The 19055-nt window shown below is 43.8% G+C and overlaps 1 protein-coding gene across 1 annotated transcript; it reads right to left on the bottom strand.

The window, feature by feature from the left end:
• Nucleotides 1-1584: 1584 nt before the first annotated feature.
• LOC310802626 (myosin heavy chain, fast skeletal muscle-like) lies at nt 1585-16535 on the bottom strand. Its single transcript, XM_083667098.1, has 40 exons — nt 16490-16535; nt 16145-16363; nt 15018-15161; nt 14698-14854; nt 14553-14580; nt 14216-14333; nt 13821-13913; nt 13680-13743; nt 13490-13588; nt 13105-13208; nt 12693-12831; nt 12216-12334; nt 11787-11936; nt 11516-11686; nt 10970-11273; nt 10740-10804; nt 10539-10626; nt 10291-10408; nt 10042-10165; nt 9550-9686; nt 9185-9440; nt 8795-9037; nt 8277-8453; nt 7830-7975; nt 7640-7730; nt 7040-7429; nt 6791-6917; nt 6355-6473; nt 6046-6242; nt 5720-5903; nt 5390-5555; nt 5047-5171; nt 4479-4787; nt 3766-3969; nt 3540-3665; nt 2852-3022; nt 2621-2725; nt 2428-2523; nt 1981-2112; nt 1585-1621 (listed from the first exon to the last, which is right to left on the bottom strand). The coding sequence occupies exons 2-40, from the start codon at nt 16349-16351 to the stop codon at nt 1604-1606; spliced, it is 5811 nt and encodes a 1936-aa protein (XP_083523224.1). The 5' UTR covers nt 16352-16363; nt 16490-16535; the 3' UTR covers nt 1585-1603.
• Between the last annotated feature and the right edge of the window lie 2520 nt (nt 16536-19055).

The following is a 19055-nucleotide window of genomic DNA, read 5'->3' as shown; positions in this document are numbered from 1 at the left end:
TCACTAGTAATTTCATCTCACTACTATCAGGCACTTCCTGATTCACGACACTCTCTGTGTCGGGATACACAGAGGACAGGCGTGGGAAACTGAGCCTTCTCACGGGAGAAGACTGGGGCGAGCACAGTGTCAGCCAAACCAATAACGTCGCCCTATCTACGTGACTGAGCACGCGTCACCACACAAACAGGGAAAACCTCAGGGAATTCCACGGCTAAAACGTCACAGCAAGACTGTGCGTCAGGAGTATATAATACTTCTAACACCGGCATCACTCTGCCTCCCGCTATGTCATTTCCCAATATCATAGACACACCATGAACGGGAAGCTGCGGCTGCACGCCTATTCTGAAACGTCCACTAACCAAATCCGAAACCAAGTGAACTTAGTGTGGAGGCACAGGCACACAACCCATTTCAATGCCCTGCAGCAACACATTCTAACTACAGTAAGACTGCTCAGACCGGGGCAACACATCCCAGAGAATCAGGGACCAGTGTCTCTTAAAATTTGAATCGGTTTCTGATCTGTCGGGTCTCCGGTAAACGAAACTAACCCCTGACATATGAACGGCTGATAGGTGGGATCAGGTGAAACAGGAACACAGTTGGAGTCAGAACAGTCGTTTCCTAAATGTTTCTTAACTGTTTTAATTAAACTAACGCCTTTTTTGGTGGCGATGACCGTTTATTTTTCAAAGGGAGACAGTCAGCAATAACGTGTCCTACCCTATGGCAATAAAAACACGCACGCTCCTCTTTCGAGCCTCGACTCACCGCTGGACCCCGACTAGTTTGGGAAGTAGAAGGAATTTCAACACTCCTATTATCAGTGCGAGGGGTTGAGAACACAGTTTTGTGTGTTAACACAAACTCGTCTGCAAGCACCGCTGCCCGAGAGAGAGACGTCACTTTCTGCTCGTTGAGGTACACGACCAAACGCTCTGGGAGAAAGTTCTTAAATTCCTCCAACAAGAGTAACTCGCGAAGGGAAGCATATTCAGTCGCCTTACTCGCTGAGTACCACCTGTCCAAAAGAGTCTCTTTCCCTCGAGCAAACTCAACATAAGTCCTATTTGGGGACTTCTTGAAATACTTGAACTTCTGTCTGTAAGCCCCAGGCACCAGCTCATGCGCACGTTTTGTAGGAGTGCATCATTTTCAGAGATGCTCCCTGGGTCAGTTATGCACTATATCTGCTATTTAGCTCACGCTTTTATCCAAAGCGACTTACATTGCAGATGTTTGTCAGAAGAAGTGGTGACATTCATGTCCTTTGCCCTCTCCGTATTTGTACACTTACGTGTGCCGAAAAAAATGTTAAGGCCCAAATATTCTATGTGCAGAAAAAAACCCTGGAATGTGAGGTGTAGTGTTGCGTGTTGATATCACTCTCTATACATCATTTTACAAATCTGCTCATCATAAAAGCTACCTCAAGAATGGGGTTTGCTGTGGTGTGAGAAAGCCTGTGTAATAAATCCAGAAAGTCACAAAGGAATTGTCCAGACAGTTTTTTTTATTAAATACTCAGCAATTCACCATGAAAATCATATTTTATGTTTTTTTTACGGTCTGTGCACTGCAGAGTGTGTGGTCTTGTTTATTCAGCCTCTTTGGCCTGTGAAAAGAGAAAGAAAATAAGGACATGAATGAACCTCTTATGTAAGATCACTTCAAAGAACACAATAGACTGTTTAGGGCAAGCAGTTCTTTGGCTCTGGGCTCAGCTTTGAATGTTTGAGTGTCAGCTTGGTTTGTATTAATCTGTCATGAACATGAGCACCCTAATGCATTGTGCAATGTCAAAAAGAAGGTTTTTACCCCCCCCTGAAAGATACATTTCTCAGAGACTTCCAAGACAGTTGTGAATGTAAAAGTCAATATTGACCTCTATGTGTACACTGAACCTGAAGTGGTATTGTTGATGAGGTCATATTTGGACATGAGTCAGATATAGGGTTGACAGCAGCTTTGTACCTTTCCAGAATCGCGGCTCTTAGCCCTGAGCTTGTTGACCTGGGACTCAGCGATGTCAGCACGCTCCTCAGCCTCCTCCATCTCATGCTGAACCTTACGCAACTTAGACATGTGGCCATTGGCTTGTTCCTCCTGGGAGAGGAAAAATGAGGTAGAGAATGAGAGAGGCCTACAATGTTTTAAATGTTGTTAAAGCAAATTAATCAAAAGGGAAATTATATTACTGCACCTTGTTTAAAATGATGGTAATACAGAAGTGAAGGAAGCGTTGTGTGAATTATTACAAACAGTTACTTGAGGTAGACATTGTCATCATGGATAGACATGCGTTAACAGCAATTACTTTGGCTTAACTATATGGATACCAAATGTTGAAACGTATGTTGACTATAAACAAAATCATGTGTCTTATATGCTGTAAGAATAGACTGTCAGTGTGTGACTCACCGCTTCCTCAGCCTGCCTCTTGTAAGCCTTCACTTTAAGCTGCAGCTTGTCTACCAGGTCCTGAAGTCTGGCAACATTCTTCTTATCCTCCTCAGTCTGTGGGAGAAGATGAAAGAAGTCAATGCCCATACTTCAATTGCATTCAGGTGCCTGGCTGTACCAGAGTGTGTGAAGGTGTTTCTGGTACTCTTACCTGGTAAGTGAGCTCTTTGACTCTGCGCTCGTACTTGCGGACACCCTTGACTGCGTCTACACCCCTTCTCTGCTCGGCATCCACCTCAGTCTCAAGCTCACGCACCTGTATGGAGGGAACACAGCCGTGTGTTTAAGGTGGAGAAATCTGTCGTGAGTTATTGGAAGGAAGTAGAGGTTGATTCTTTCAGGCTAATTTAGAGAGACTGTGTAAACAAAAGTGCAAACTCACCCTGGACTCCAGTTTCTGGAGCTGTTTCTTGCCGCCCTTCATTGCCAGGTTCTCAGCCTCATCCAGACGGTGCTGCAGGTCCTTGACAGTGACCTCAAGGTTCTTCTTCATCCTCTCCAGGTGAGAGCTGGTGTCCTGCTCCTTCTTCAGCTCCTCTGCCATCATGGCCGCCTGAAATGGTAGTTTGTGGAATAATTTAATTCATCCACAATGTGTCATAGATCATGTGCTCAGCCCAGCTACAGTTGGCCCTTGGCGTAGAGGTCTTTGCGGGTCCAAAAATGTGGACCCCGAAATGGACCCGTTGATTTCCTACCCCAACCTGATCGGACCCTTTCTTCTTTTTAAATAAAGAGACCCGAACCCCAATGGACCCGTGGACAGTCAGACCCGAACGTGAACAGGACCCGAAAACAAACAGTATGTTCTGTCGTTGTGGGAATCGGGACAAATAGCCAAAATACGATGCTACTCCATCTGCAGTACACTGCTCTCTCTCTCACTATGTCAAACCCTGACCCCTAGTAATGAGGCGAGTTCTCCCCTTTACAATGTCAGCACTTTGGGTGTCTAGAAAGGTGCTATGTAAATGCGATACATTATTATTATTAATATTACCCTTGAAGACCTCTACCTTGGGGACAAATACAGTTTATTGAACTGTATTGTTTTGAATATGGGGACTTACATCAGTGATGGCCTTCTTTGCCTTCTCCTCTGCGTTTCTGGCCTCCTGCACTATGTCGTCCACCTCTCCCTGCACTTGAACCAGGTCAGTCTCCAGCTTCTTCTTAGAGTTCAGAAGGCTAGTGTTCTGTATGAGGAAACCCAAAGATTATTTAGAATTGTATTTCAAGATAGCTTACAAAAGTCACACTGTGGGTAAGATGAGACTGCCTAGGAATCACCTATACCTGGGAGTGAAGCAGTCCCACACGCTCGCTGGCGTCCACCAGCTCCTGCTCGGCCACTTTGCGGCCTCTCTCTGTCTGCTCCAGAGCAACCCTAAGCTCCTCAATCTCAGCCACCATCAGACCGTTCCTGCGCTCCACCATGGCTGCCTGCTCCTTCAAATCTTCTGCTGCGCGAACAGCATCATCAAGGTGCAATTGGGCATCCTGGGATTCACAAAGACGTAGAGCATTAAAACGTGTTGTTGTAGGGCGATAGGAACGGTAAAGGATGCATTCATTGTATTCCCTCATACCCCTTCTATTCTCGACCGGTCTACAGTATTCCTGTGTTGTTTTCTATTATATTGACAAATAGACAAATAATTAAAAAATATATAATATAAAATATAATATATGTATATATATATATGCCATTTATCTGACACTTTTATCCCAAGCGACTTGCATACATTTCAGTATATATGGTCCCAGCAGGAATAAACCCACAACCTAAATGTTGTTAGTGCCATGCTCTACCAACTGAGCCATAGAGACAAATCCCCCTTTCCATTTTCACTTTTTTTCTTGACTTAGGCGTCAAGTTGCCCCTGATACAGGGTGAGATTATGGTATATTTATTTGTAATTGTTAAGGTTAGGAATGGGGCATATTATCTGATCTGAAATCTGTAGTTAGGGGCAATGTTCACCTTAACTGATTTCCCAGCCCCTTACCTTGAGCTGTCCCTGGACGTTCCTCAGCTGTTTCTGGGACTCGGCTGCCTGCCTGTTGGCGTGGCTCAGCTGGATCTCCATCTCGTTCAGGTCTCCCTCCATCTTCTTCTTCACCCTCAGGGCGTCGTTCCTGCTCCTCACCTCTGAGTCCAGGGTGCTCTGCATGGAGTCAGTCACCCTCTGGCTGTTCCTCTTGATCTGCTCTATCTCCTCATCCTTCTCTGCCAGCTTCCTGTCCACCTCACCCTTGATCTGGTTGAGCTCCAGCTGCACACGCAGAATCTTGGACTCCTCGTGCTCCAGTGTTCCCTGAACAAAACACATAAATAATCACGCGTTGATTGGAGGGGGAGGGGGTTGGGGGAGTTGAAGGGCACTCATGAACTAAGGGTTGTTCTGGATTGGGGCCTGCTACTGTATACAATGAAGATGTGCCAATAGGATAGGAGGACCAGGTCTTGCTTAATAAAATAAGTTAATCTCAATGAGACTAACGTGGAAAGTAAAGCTTAAATGAAAGATGAGTATATGTTCCAAATGAACAGGATCAAACTGCATTTGTTTCTACCTCAGCCTCCTCCAGGGCAGTCTGGATCTCAGACTTCTCTGTCTCCACAGTCTTCTTGGCCTTCTCCAGCTCATGGATGCTCTTGCCAGTCTCCCCGATCTGCTCAGTCAAGTCAGAGATCTCCTCTGCACACACACACACATACAAACAGAGATGTCATTCAGAACAGGGAGATTTTCTTTGGAACATTGGAACACATAAGGAATGAATATCATAAGAATAAATGATACAAAACATTTAATGACAATTTGAACATTGTTCTGAAGAATATGGTCACTCATGTAGCTTGATCATATAAGTCACCCCATCATGAGCCAAATAAAACTTCTTCCGTTTGACTCACGTTGCAGGTTCTTGTTCTCTCTCTTCAGAGTCTCCAGCTGATCCAAAGCCTCCTCATAGGAGTTCTTCATTTTGAAGAGCTCCGTGCTCAGAGAACGAGCCTCCTTCTGAGCTCCTTCCAGCTCTGCCTGGCCCTCCTCAAACTTCTGCTTCCACTCTGCCAGGACCTAGGGAAATCCATGTGATTTTAATATTCAGCTTCTTTCTTTCATCTGTCCACTAATTGTTGGAGCTTTTGGGATAAGAAATATGATGTAACAATAAACCCAATTCATAATTTTAATTTAAAGTGGTGCTAGAATGAAAAAAATAGGATTAGTTTATTTCACACCTTGTCAAAGTTCCTCTGCTTCTTGTCGAGGTTGGCAGCAAGAGCATTGGCTCTCTCTACGTCAATCATGAGGTCCTCCACCTCTCCCTGCAGCCTCTGCTTGGTCTTCTCCAGAGAGGCACACTTTGAGTTGGTCGCCTCGATTGTCTCCTCTGCCTCCTGCAGACGCTGGGCCAGCTTCTTCCTGTTAGACAGATGATGGATTTAAAGCTTCACCTCTGAGGGATTGTGTGAGAGAATATCTGCACATCTGGCTCTTACAGGTGACAGAACAGAAATGAAATACCCCCCAACCCTGGTGAATAAGGGGGTTGTGTGTGACTCACTTGGCCTCCTCCAGCTCCTCAGTGCGCTGGATGGCATCAGTCTCGTACTTGGTCCTCCACTGAGCCACCTCACTGTTGGCCTTGGACATGCCGCGTTGCAGCTCTGCCTTGGCCTCCTGCTCCTCCTCAAACTGCTCCCTCAGGAGGTCACAGTCATGGCGAGCGGACTGGACACCGTGGGCCAGTGCATTCTTAGCCTGGAGAAAGAAATAGAAGAGGTCAGGTGAGGTGGGATATGGAGAAGGAGAGAGAGAGAGAGAGAGAGACAGAGAGAGAGAGAGAGAGAGAGTGCCATTTTGATTCCCTTACCTTGACCTCCTCCTCAATGTGCCTCTTCAGCTCCTCAATCTGCTGGGTGAAGGCTTGTTTGCCTCTGGTCAGCTGGGACACCAGGCCCTCCTTCTCCTCAAGCTGGCGACCAAACTCACCTGTGGGGAACAGAGCATCTTGTTAACGGGATCTCTGTTTGGTGACGGCTGAGTTCTAATGGTTAATGTTCATTGTTGTTGGTGGAATAAGGTGAAGTTACCCGAGTCACTGTCAGGTATATTTATGAGCTCATAGGATAGATAAACGCTCACTATGTTTTGTTGTAATGGACAAAAAGTAATCTAGCTAATGCTTACTATTCTGATTTGTGTGTCAAGCTTTATTTAGTTTTTCCCACTAATGGTTAAGGGTAGGATTTGGGGTGGGTAAACTGGTCCTAGTTCAACTTGTATAGGATCTGGAGTATCATTGGTACCGTTCTCAGTCAGGAGTCTGGCCCTCTGTCCGCTCATGTCATTGACCTGGCGCAGATTCTCATCATTCTTAGTCTTGATCTCGCTCAGCTGATCCTCAAGAGTACGGCACATCTTCTCCAGATTGCCCTGGTAGTGAAACATAAACCATTATTACATGATTATTTAGTGCCAAGCGTTCTATTTTAATTTTTCACTTTTATTTGAATTGACCCCCACAAACACAGCTCCATCCAAACATTGCTACTGACCTTAGCCTTGGCGACGGCCTCCATGTTGCTGGAGAGGTCATCAATCTCCATCTTGTACTCGCTCTTCTCCTTCTCCAGCTTCTGCTTGACGCGCTGCAGGTTGTCGATCTGCTCCCCGAGCTCTGCCACGCTGTCTGCCTGCTTCTTCCTCAGAGCGGAGGCTGTGGCCTCGTGCTGCAGGGTGGACTCCTCTAGGTCGCGTCTCAGTTTCTGAAACTCGGCCTCTCGCTTCTTGTTCATCTCTATCTGAGAAGCGGTGGCACCTCCGGCCTCCTCCAGCCTCTCACTGATCTCCTCAAGTTCCCTGGAGAGGTCAGCCCTCTGCTTCTCCACCTTAGCCCTGGCAGCGCGCTCAGCCTCGATCTCCTCCTCCAGCTCCTCAATACGGGCCTACAACAGGGAAACACCAACAGAGAGATGAAATCTACAACATAGTCAAAACAAAGGAGCTAAGCAAATTGTAATACATTTATAAATATTTCAAAGATGTGTTTATCCAAAGCAACTTACAGTTAACATACAGAAAATACTACATCATCATGTATGGTGTTTAAGAATTATGCCTAAACCAACTGAACCTTTGCAACATTTGTTCTGTACCTGGAGTTCCTTGATCTTCTTCTGCATCTGAGCTCCCAGAGACTGTTCGTCCTCAATCTTGCTGAGAAGCTGGGCGGTCTCAAAGTCCTTCCTAAAGAACAGAAACACGTTGATTACAGTTTGATAGTGTCAACGGAAAAACTATCAGACTCACTTTGGTATAAATACTGAACTATCTGTTTGTGTTTACTTCTTGATCTTCTCGTCAGACTGCTGCTTGTCGTTCTCCAGGTCCATTATGGACTCCTGGGCCAGTTTCAGATCTCCCTCCAGCTTTCTCTTGGATCTCTCCAGGTCCATACGGAGCTTCTTCTCTTGCTCCAGAGAACCCTCAAGCTAGTAGATAAACACACATATTTGTCATCAAAATCTAAATAACAGTGAACAGTAATGTCCAAACAATCTTTGTTGATTAAGTAAAGTAGATCAATAGAGTACAGCTTTTGAGAGCATCAAACAGGGTGCAGGTTTTACTAACCTAGACTTTCATACCATTATAGCCATCTAATAATTCCCAGCTTGTATGTGACGGTTGTCATGTTCTTGTGTGTTTTAACTTCCGTAAAACAATTAGCTTTACTCTACTCTTACAATCCTGGTTGACACCAGCACTGCTTTATTTGCATTGCCCACTCACATCGTCCACTTGCTGTTCCAGCTTGGTCTTCGCCTTGGTCAGAGTGTTGACTTTGTCCTCCTCTGCCTGCAGGTCATCCAGTGTCTGCTGGTGGGCCTCTTGGAGGGCTTTCTTCTCCTTGGTGAGCTTGCCAACAGCCTCTTCCTGAGACGCCATTTCCTCAGTCAGGTTCTTAACCTGAACACAGACACAACAGAGACAGTCTTTTGTCACTTCACCTCACAAAGGGAAATACAGTTTGCATATGTAGCTTGCAAATACTAAATGTACTACAATGATCCTCTAGATGGCAGTGTATACCATGAATTCATATCAGCTATAGAAAGAGGAGTCCAGAGCATGCTATGAATGTGGGGAGTACTATGCTGCTGAACTCTACTATTTCATGTCTTCTCATTCCAGGACAAACACCAGGACTCAGTTGGATTTGGTTATTGTTTTGCTATGGTTGGATTCATTGATTGTTTGGCAGATTTGAATCAGATTGATCAGATTGTAGTGTATGTGTTATATGAGACCTTGTTTTCAGTGGCGTGTTTCTCCTTCTCCACTTTGGCCAGAGTTAGCTCCAGGTCATCAATGTCTTTCTTCAACTCAGAACACTCATCCTCCAGCTTCCTCTTCTTGGCTGTCAACTCAGCATTGATCTCCTCCTCATCTTCCAGCCTCTCGGTCGTCTCTTTGAGTTTGGCCTCCAGCTGGATCTTGCTCTTGATGAGCCCCTCACACCTCTCCTCAGCGTCATTCAGACACTCTCCTTCCTGGTTTCATAAGGGAAGAAAAGGAAAACAGCTTCAACATTCAAATGCAAATATGAACTGATTCTAGTCCAAAGCCACACAATGTGTGTGTGTTTGTGTTTGTGTGAGTGAGTGTGTGTTTCCATGTGAGGCTGGTCGCTCACTCACAGATGCAATTTGGAGGGCAAGATCATTCTTCTCCTGCAGCAGGGATACCATCTTCTCCTCCAGCTCCTTCTTACGGGCCTCTGCCTTAACCAGGTTGACTTTGCACTTCTCAAAGTCCTCCTTCATGTTGGCCAGCTCCTTCTCCGTCTCAGCACTCTGCAGCAGGGGCTTGATCTTGTAGTAGACCTTCATCCATGGCCAATGTTTGACATTCATGAATGAGCGGATGTTGTACTGGATGGTGTAGACGGACTCTCTGGTTGACAGGAGAAAGTGGAATTGTGGGTAGTGAGTTTTGCATTCATAATGCATTACATATTGGTGGTTCATAAGTAGTGCTTGAAGTATTATCTTCCATCCCTTACCTCCTCTCCATCATCTTTGTAAACTCCCTCCTCATCAGGTATCCACGGCAGAGAGCTTGAGTCATGGTTACCAGAGACGCCAGCTTCTCATCACGCATCTCCTCCAAGACACCCAGCAGACCAGCTTTGAAGAACACCTGAGCACAGATAAACAAGCATGTCCAATGGAGGAGTTAGACATTGTAACATATAGAAAGGGGCACAATAGAAATTCAAAGGGAGGTTCAACAACACTAGATACTTATGGTGGTCGTTTGAGAAAGTTCTCCTTTGAAGAGGTGATGTGGAACCCTCGCAACTATGTCTGTATTTTTTAAACCTCATTCAGCCACAGCATCCCTAGTTCATCAGTTTCAATATTTTGAAGCAGCAGTACTTTTCACTTTTGCACTACTTTTACAAATATAGGCTGACATTTTACAAATTATCCTGTAGCATCTCTAATGTTTTAGTCCTGTTATGTGGTAACATTTCCTGAATTTTAACCCTGACCTTGGTGTGTCCAAACTTGTACTCATCGTGAGGCACATCAATCGACCCAAGCAGCTTCTCAGAAGCCTTCTTGTTGTCCATGAACTGACCCTCAGGGATGACACCGGCATTCAGTACTTTGTACCTGTATGGGGAGAATTGTTAAATATGTTAGTTTGAAAGGTGTTGCTTATGTTGTCAAGGAAGGGCACTGTGTGTGTGTGTGCGTGTGCGTGTGCGTGTGCGTGTGCGTGTGCGTGTGTGCTGTACCTCTGCTTGAAGTCAGCATAGAGGATTCTGCTGGGGAAGCCCTTTCTGCAGATCCTGATACCTTCCAGTACACCGTTACACCTCAGCTGGTGGATAACCAGGAAGTTCTCCATCAGACCTGGAAAACACAAAGTGTATCTTAACCCCTCAATAAACCTGTTAAATGATTTATATTAGAAAGGCTTAATTGTTGCAATGATTAATAGTTTAATCATGGGTTTAGTTTGTAATGTTTATCTCTGTTGTACCTGGAGTCTTTGACTCGTTGGGGATCAGGCAGCGCACAAAGTGAGGGTGGGTGCTCCTCAAGTTGGTCATCAGCTTGCCCAAGTTCTCCTGTGAGGGGTGACAAACCATAGTGTTCTCACAAATAATTCAGAAATACACACTTTTCAAAAGATAGTAATTTCCAACAGACACCCTGGCAGGCAGGACTATGAAAAGCTCACCCTGAACTGGGAGGACACAGTCTGCATGGAACCTCCCTTCTTCTTGCCTCCCTTCTTTGTGGTGTCTTTTTCAAAGAGTAAAGAAAAGAGTGTTACTAATGATATTAATCTCTGATGAACTTCAAGTTTCTACTGCACGTGCAGGCCCGATTGTGGCCCTCTCACTGGACGATTTGGCAAATTTGTGGCTGATTGTGCTAATTATCCGTGTAACATGATGCTAATGTTACCTTCAGCTGCAGCAGGTGGATAAATGACAGACAGCAGTTTGACTGAGGACTTCTGGTAGAGCTGCACCACAGAGTCGTTCAGGGGGTCCTTGTTCTTGTCCAGCCAGCCAGTGATGTTGTAGTCCACAGTGCCAGCATAGTGCACCAGGGAGAAGTGGGCCTCAGCCTTGCCTTTGGCAGGCTTGGGCTTCTCAAACGCCTTGTTTTTGCCAAGATGCTGGTCGTACAGCTTGTTCTTGAAGGTGGTGTCTGAAGCCTTGGGGAACATGCACTCCTCTTCAAGGATGGAGAAGATGCCCAATGGCTGTGCAAAAAGAGATTTAAATTAAATTAGGATGTTAATGTGACACTATTTTCATGTTTTTTAACTCAACAATCGTCGGTATATCAGTAGAGCATATTAAGACAGCACTGACATATTGAGTTACTAACCGTAAGATGTGTTGTACCACTATGAGAATATCTTACAGTAGTCTCTAACACCTACCTCTATAAACTGCTTTTGACACCCATTATTAAATAGTATTTTCCTCACAGGCTGCTTACCTTCTCAATAAGCTCAATGCAGGCAGCCAAGTCCATGCCGAAGTCAATGAACGCCCAGACGATTCCCTCCTTCTTGTACTCCTCTTGCTCCAGGACGAACATGGTGTGGTTGAAGAACTGTTGCAGTTTCTCATTGGTGAAGTTAATACACAGCTGCTCCATGCTGTTGTACTGTTGAAGGAATTTCAGAATAAAGGAATCGTTTCGTCATACATGGGGCTGTAATCTTTCATAATCGCAACTTGTTTTCTTGTCCTGACAACATACTCACATCAAAGATCTCAAAACCGGCAATGTCGAGCACACCGATGTAGAACTGCCTTGGCTGCTTGGTGTCCAACATTTCGTTGATACGGACGACCATCCACAAGAACATCCTCTCATAGATGGACTTAGCCAGAGCCATCACGGAATTATTCACCTGTAGAAAATTATAGTTCTAGTTAATACATGAGATATGGGGGCGCTTAGAGATTTAGGGGCACTTAGTGGCATAGCACAATAATGCGCATGCCAGGTTCCTGCTTCGAATCCGACCCTCGACATATCTTGGATGTCATCCCTCCTCTCTCTCTCCCACCCATCCTTCCTACCAATATCTACTGTCTCTATCCCTAAAAAAAATATATATATAGAAAAAAATACATATTTTATGACCATGTGTAGGTTGTTCTGTATGTTATTAAAAAGAATGCCCTACCTGAGGCACTGTCTGTCCCTTGGTCACATACTCGTTGCCGACCTTCACTCTGGGGTAGCACAGAGCTTTAAGCATGTCGGCTGAGTTCAGGCCCAGGAGGTAAGCGATTTTATCAGCCACTGGAAAGAGAAGGAGGAACAACAGACTCAAGGACAGAGAAGGAGGAACAACAGACTCAAGGACTCAACAGACTACGTTGTACAAGGTACATGTTGGAGCATGTTATTGTCCAGGCCCTACTTCAATTTATACATCCAAAAGTGGACCAGGCCAGAGCCAGCATTTGCTGTGTATTTATCAGTGAAACTAATCTATTTAACTTCTGAAGAACTTCTGTTTTTATATTTGAATCAATCAAAATATTTAGATTATATCAAATCATTTGTAGAGGGGCTAGATATTCATGTAAGGTTTTATGTGGAACAACAACTTCTAAATGTTCTTTTTTCCATGTTGGGTTCCAGAGGTGGAACTCACCCTCTGTGCCGTCTGGCTCGGCCTGCTCCTCACGCTGCTTCTGCTTGAAATGCATGTTGCCGTGATGCATGACAGCGCCCGTCAGCTTAAAGATGTACATTTTATCCTCAGCGGTGAAGCCCAGGATGTCAATGGCTTCCTGAAAGAGAGGGATTTCATGTTAAGGAGGAAAGAAAACAGCGAGGAATTGAAGACAAACTCACTCTGTCAGAGTACGGCTCAGTAAGCTCCAAATGGATGGAAAAGTCGGACTTCTCTATTCCTTTAGTAGAGTAGCAGCACAATAGGATTGTAACAATGTTACACAGGGTACTATTGTGGATGTCGTATGTACCCCTAAAAGAGGATTCAGTAACACTGGGCACTCCAAAACAAATTATTGGTACAAAGAAAAACCCTCTGAGTGACTCACATCTGTGGCGACCAGCTCTACCGTGTCGTCAATGCTGGCCACAGTGATCTGCCCCTGGCTGATCATGGGGAAATCGTAGGGGTTGGTGGTGATGAGTGTCATTTCTATGGAGAACAGAGAACAAAGCTGTCCATTAAATCAAATTCATGTCGATAAAGGGACCACTTGTACTCTATAGATATACTCAATGATCGATGCACTCAATAACATGATTGATGTGCTCAATAACCATTGGATTGTTTTAGGTATTTCCCCAACCAGGCACATTTAATCAACTCAACCAAAGCCCAATTCTTATACCATCTCTGACTCTATTTAGTGCAGCAGCGACTGGATGAGTATTTCATTTGGGAGCTAGTTTTCCCTGTTCTCTGCTTTGGCGTACCGACTAGCTCAGGTTTGTGGTTGGTCATCATCTGGTAGAAGATGTGGTAACCCCTCTCATCTGGAAGCTGGAAGGCCACCCTGGACTTCTCCAGCAGATCTGATAGAGAGAACAGGACAGAGATGGGTATTTTGCAACAAAAAAAAAAATGTGTTGAATAAGTATGGAGAAATGACTAATACCAACTTACAGGTCTCAATGTCAGCACTAGCCAGTTTGCCGGACGTAGCGAAGTGAATCCTGATGAATTTACCCTACAGTAGAGCGGGGCGGTTAGAAATCAGTCAACAAAAAGAAACTACAACTGCCAAAGTGTTTCCCTCATACTTACAAAGCGAGACGAGTTGTCGTTCCTCACAGTCTTGGCATTACCGTAAGCCTCCAGCAGGGGGTTAGCTGCAATGATCTGATCCTCAAGAGATCCCTGAATGAGACAAAGTTGCTAAAGCGTTAGTAACTGAAAATCTCCTTTCATCTTTCAACAACATCTGTTGCTTTTAGCTGAGAAGGAGGCTATGGTGAGGTACAGACCTCATTAGAAATGTGATTGGCTCCCACCCTAAAGCCCAGGGTTCCACCCAGCTGTCTCTGAGCCTACTGGTTCCCAACAGCACATATACCCACCCAAAATCCTCTGTCAAACTAGAGGAAATTAGAGAAAAGTTTATGTGTTTTCAATCATTCACCTCAATTTACTCTAAATCGTGACACATAAGCACAACTTACCTGTATTTTACCAGCGCTGACAGGTGCTTCCTTCTTCGCACCTCCAGCCACAGCAATGGTGGCAAAGTACTGGATGACACGCTTGGTGTTGACAGTCTTTCCTGCACCGGATTCTCCACTGGTTTATAGACAGAGAAAGAGGGGTTTAGACACATGTTTTAGGATCGTATCAGCATTCATTCCACAAGAAAAGAAAATGGCATTGCTTTAACTTGTTTTATAACCAAGTTAATGTTCTCAAATATTCTCACTCAGTTACTCAATATTGACTTCATAATACCCAACATACTGCAAAAGGAACGCTTTCTGAAAAGTAAGATGTTAGTGAACAACTTACGTAATCAGGACGGACTGATTCTCTCTATCTGCAAGTAAAGAAACATATTGTTCAAACTCATTCACTGGGTTTTGGTATCATTGCATTCAAGGCATCATCATAAAGTATCTCATCCATCCATCCATCCATCCATGAGAGCTCGTACCAGTCAACATGAACTGATAGGCGTTGTCAGAGACAGAGAAGATATGGGGTGGAGCCTCCATACGCTTCTTCCCTCTGTAGGCGTCCACACATGACTGGTCGTACACGGGGAGCCACTTGTAGGGGTTCACCGTGGCACAGAAGAGCCCAGAGTAGGTCTGGATAAAGTGGAAAAAATATGGGAATTAGCAAAGTCAGATGAGCCGGAATGTGGACGTTTAGGTGTCTTTGAATGTACTGACATGCCTATTTTTTTGATTCATTGCGTGTGCTAATGTCTGCTTGGTTTCTGGTGTTGACTGATGTGTATGTATCTCTTACGTAGATCATCCATGCTGCGTAACGCTCTTTGAGGTTATACAGCACAGAGGCTTCATTCAGGTAGGTCATCATGGCCATGTCCTCAATCTTGTCATACTTTGGGGGGTTCATTTGCATGATGTCATCTTCTTTGAAGTCTTTAGTCTGAAACAGTGGGATATTTAGATAATACTCAAATCAACATCATGGGTTAATTGCAACCAGAATTCTGAATGTGAGGACCATAATATGGTCTGTTGCTCAATCAGATACAGGTGTGAAAGACATGATCCTCATTGCAGCCAAGATTCCCCCTGCGACCAGAGCACCAATCAGTATACACCTTGGACTAGAGCACCAATCAGTATACACCTTGGACTAGAGCACCAATCAGTATACACCTTGGACTAGAGCACCAATCAGTATAGACCTGGGACTAGAGCACCAATCAGTATACACCTTGGACTAGAGCACCAATCAGTATAGACCTGGGACTAGAGCACCAATCAGTATAGACCTTGGACTAGAGCACCAATCAGTATAGACCTGGGACTAGAGCACCAATCAGTATACACCTTGGACTAGAGCACCAATCAGTATAGACCTGGGACTCGTGTCCTGATTAGATAATCCAGCTCCTACTAAACATTTGCAAGCAACATGCCCCCTCCAGTGGATGCTTTAACAGGCCTAAACTTAAACCTGCTTTTCGACCAGACTCTAATCGCTCCCAGAATACACTGCACAAATAAAACAATTCTTCCGATGATGAATATGCCACATCAATTTAACAGAGCTATAATATTGATGTTTCACGGTCGTTGGACCGTACAAACTGTGCGATCATGTAGCTGATATCTGAAGACACCACTTGGCATCATTGAACGATGGGTCTGAGTTAAGTTAGGCTTTTATTCATTAATTCATCTTATTTCATCCCTAGAAATTATTTCATACATCAGAAATGATTACAACGTAGATCAAAGATAGTATGACTTTCAATTGTTCTTCAAGATTTGTTGACTTATTTTCATTAAAGTACCAATGCTTTGCTATCCTCCTTGATACTTGAATATTAAAGGGGGAGTTCAGTCCAAAGTTGAAATTCTGCCAAAAAGCTGCAGTTTGGTTATATCTTATAGGCTTACCTCCTGAGTGGTTATAACTTTCACGGAGACTTTTCCACCCTCCCTGGAAACAATTGTACCCTTGAGGTACAGCTCCTTGACGTCAGTCACATAGCAGGCGTTCTTTGCATCAAAGGGCGCGGTTTGAGCTTCAATCCTCTCCCTCTCTGGCTTACGAAGGTATATGGCAGCTGCGCCATAAATGGCCATCTCCGCGTCCGTACTCATGGTGGCGGCTCACTAGGAAAGAAAGATTACAAAACAAACATGTTTGAGTCTGTACTAACCCCTCCCCAGTCAGCAGAGTTAGAAGTTATGTTTAATAGAATGTATTCTAATAATGTGATCACTCAAACCACGTCTCACCTTCTTTTCTCCACCCAGATGAAATCGTATTTTTGTGACAGCCCAAACGACTACAAACACCATCAGAAAAGAAGCAAACAAAGACAACAAAGAAGAATATAAATGGTAAATACTGGGTAACAGATATCAGGACCCACACCCTAGAATTTAGAGCCATTTTCACCAGAAAAATAATTGCATGCACCTTTAAATTTCCAAAATATATTTTTTTAATGTTAATTGACATAAACATGCCAATTTTGTTTCAAACTGTGTGAATGAAACAGATTTATCTACCTATCTATCTATACAATTTAAAAAAGCAATCCCACTTTAATGTTGAATAGAATGCATTACTTGCTACAGAGCTGATTATGTGAAGTCCTATGTGGCGTGTAAACTCAAAAAGAACTCAAGTCATCAGACACGGAGCTCATAGACGAGTGAAGTCATGTGAGGAGGTGGAGGGTCTTACCACAGAGGTTGAATCTGCCTGTAGATGCTGCGCTCTCAGGCTCCTTATATCAGGTCTGATTGCTACCCAAGCAGAAGTTAATTCTGGACCACACTGCTGGAGGAGGTGGATTGGATGACAGACGTGGCTGTTTCTCTGTGCCCTTTCCTGTTATGTGATGATTCATTTCTTAATTACATTTTTGCTTCTCTTGCATACTTATTATTATTCCCAATCGTCCCACTGCTGCTGCTCCTCTTACAACTTCTAAGCTAGAACGACCGATCCAACTTGACAACGTGCAGAGAGAACTTACTGCTATATATTTTATTGTTTTAATAATTGAATAATAATTAATGTTTAATTAATGTGCATATATTAACAGAGGAAGTCTGTGAAGATCAACAGGTAAAGGGTTTGTGCCTCTACTGCTCTTACACCTTTCAAACTATTCACACCGATATTTACAAAGAGGCGAAAACTCCAAATTATGAGCCCTGATAAAACTAATTTAAAAGAAAAAGCTCTCTGATAACTTTGATATACTTATGATATCTTTTAGATTTTTCAACTTTTTGTAACTCCAAAAACTCCGATCTGTTAACATGGAGGAATGTTGATTCAGCTTTCTGTGAGCTCCATTCCTGCCATGGGGCTTTCAGGACTCTTAACACTACGAGCGCCCTTGCGTGTTTTCACATGCGTGTGACTTATATAATTTAAATGACTTGAAAAGCCAAATCACCTTCCTTCCGTTTTTCTCAATGATTGTTTTTTGTTTTTTTATACATTAGTGTTGTTAGAATTTCAAAATCACACTTAGATACAAATCTGGAAGCATTTTATAATTATTTTATAACCGTTGATGCCGCCAACCCACGTGATATAGTTTCATTGTATGTCCCGTCTGCTGTGTGCGTAAAGGATAGCCCACCCAATATTGTGCGCAATAAAATCAACAAGTGACTTATGTGAGTATAGACTTAATTATTTATACTGTTTTTACTATTATATTCAATTACAAGGTTGAACCGTATACAGACTGCAGAGTTCATTTGCAACTTCATTGTGCTCAGCCAGGAAAATGTTGATTGTGATAAGCTGTTGATTAAGGCTAAACTACACTTTATTAGGAACACTATACTAATACTGGGCCTCTCTTTGCTCTCAAAACAGCCTCAATTCTTCGTAGCATTGATTTCACAAGATGTTGGAAACATTCCTTTGAGATTCTGGTCCATGATGACATGATTGCATCACGCAATTTCTGCAGATTTTTCAGGTGCACTTTCATGAATCTCCCGTTCTACCACATCCCAAAGGTGTTCTATTGGATCCCAAAGGTGTTCTATTGGATTCAGATCCGGTGACTGGGAAGGCCACTGAAGAACACTGAACTCATTGTCATGTTCATGAAACCAGTTTGAGATGACTTTTGCTTTGTGACATGGTGCATTATCATGCTGGAAGTAGCCATTAGAAGATGGGTCAATTGTGGCCATGAAGGGATGCACATGGTCAGCAACAATACTCAAATAGGCTGTGGCATTCAAGCGATGATTGATTGGTATTAACGGGCACAAAGTGTGCAAAGAAAGCATTCCCCACACCATTCCACCACCTCCACCATTAGAAGGTGTACAGGTGTTCCTAATGGTGCTCGGTGAGTGTATATCGATCGTACGACAACACAACGACAACACTTGTCAACACATGGACATGATTTCATTGTGAAGAATTTGTAATTATGTGAGTAATGGGCAATCGAATTTGTGAAAAGAGCGCGTGAATTTGCAGCGACTGCTCCCCCAGCCGTGGCTCCAGACCAGCACCGCTGAAGTTGCGTAAACGTGTATATCACCAGTTTCATAAATGTTATTGATTTTGTATGTAGATTGAATAAGGTACAAGTACGAGCTAGATATGTGTCAAATACATATCTAGCTTCCGGTCAGGGTCAAACATGAAAACATGTTAACAGAGTAAACTGTCATTTAGTATATTTGAGGTATTTTGGCAGTAGAGTGTTGGGGGACTGTGTAGTAACTCTTTACTGCATATTCTAAAAGCCGCTGAGGTGAGCGGCCTCCGCTGTTGGCTCACATTCTTGTAACATGAATAAACTGTTGAAAT

This window comes from Argentina silus, assembly GCF_951799395.1.
Source record: "Argentina silus genome assembly, chromosome: 3".
NCBI classification, from domain to species: Eukaryota; Metazoa; Chordata; class Actinopteri; order Argentiniformes; family Argentinidae; genus Argentina; species Argentina silus.
The sequence above is the reverse complement of the archived record's forward strand: the minus strand, read 5'-3'. Positions and strand labels throughout refer to the sequence as shown.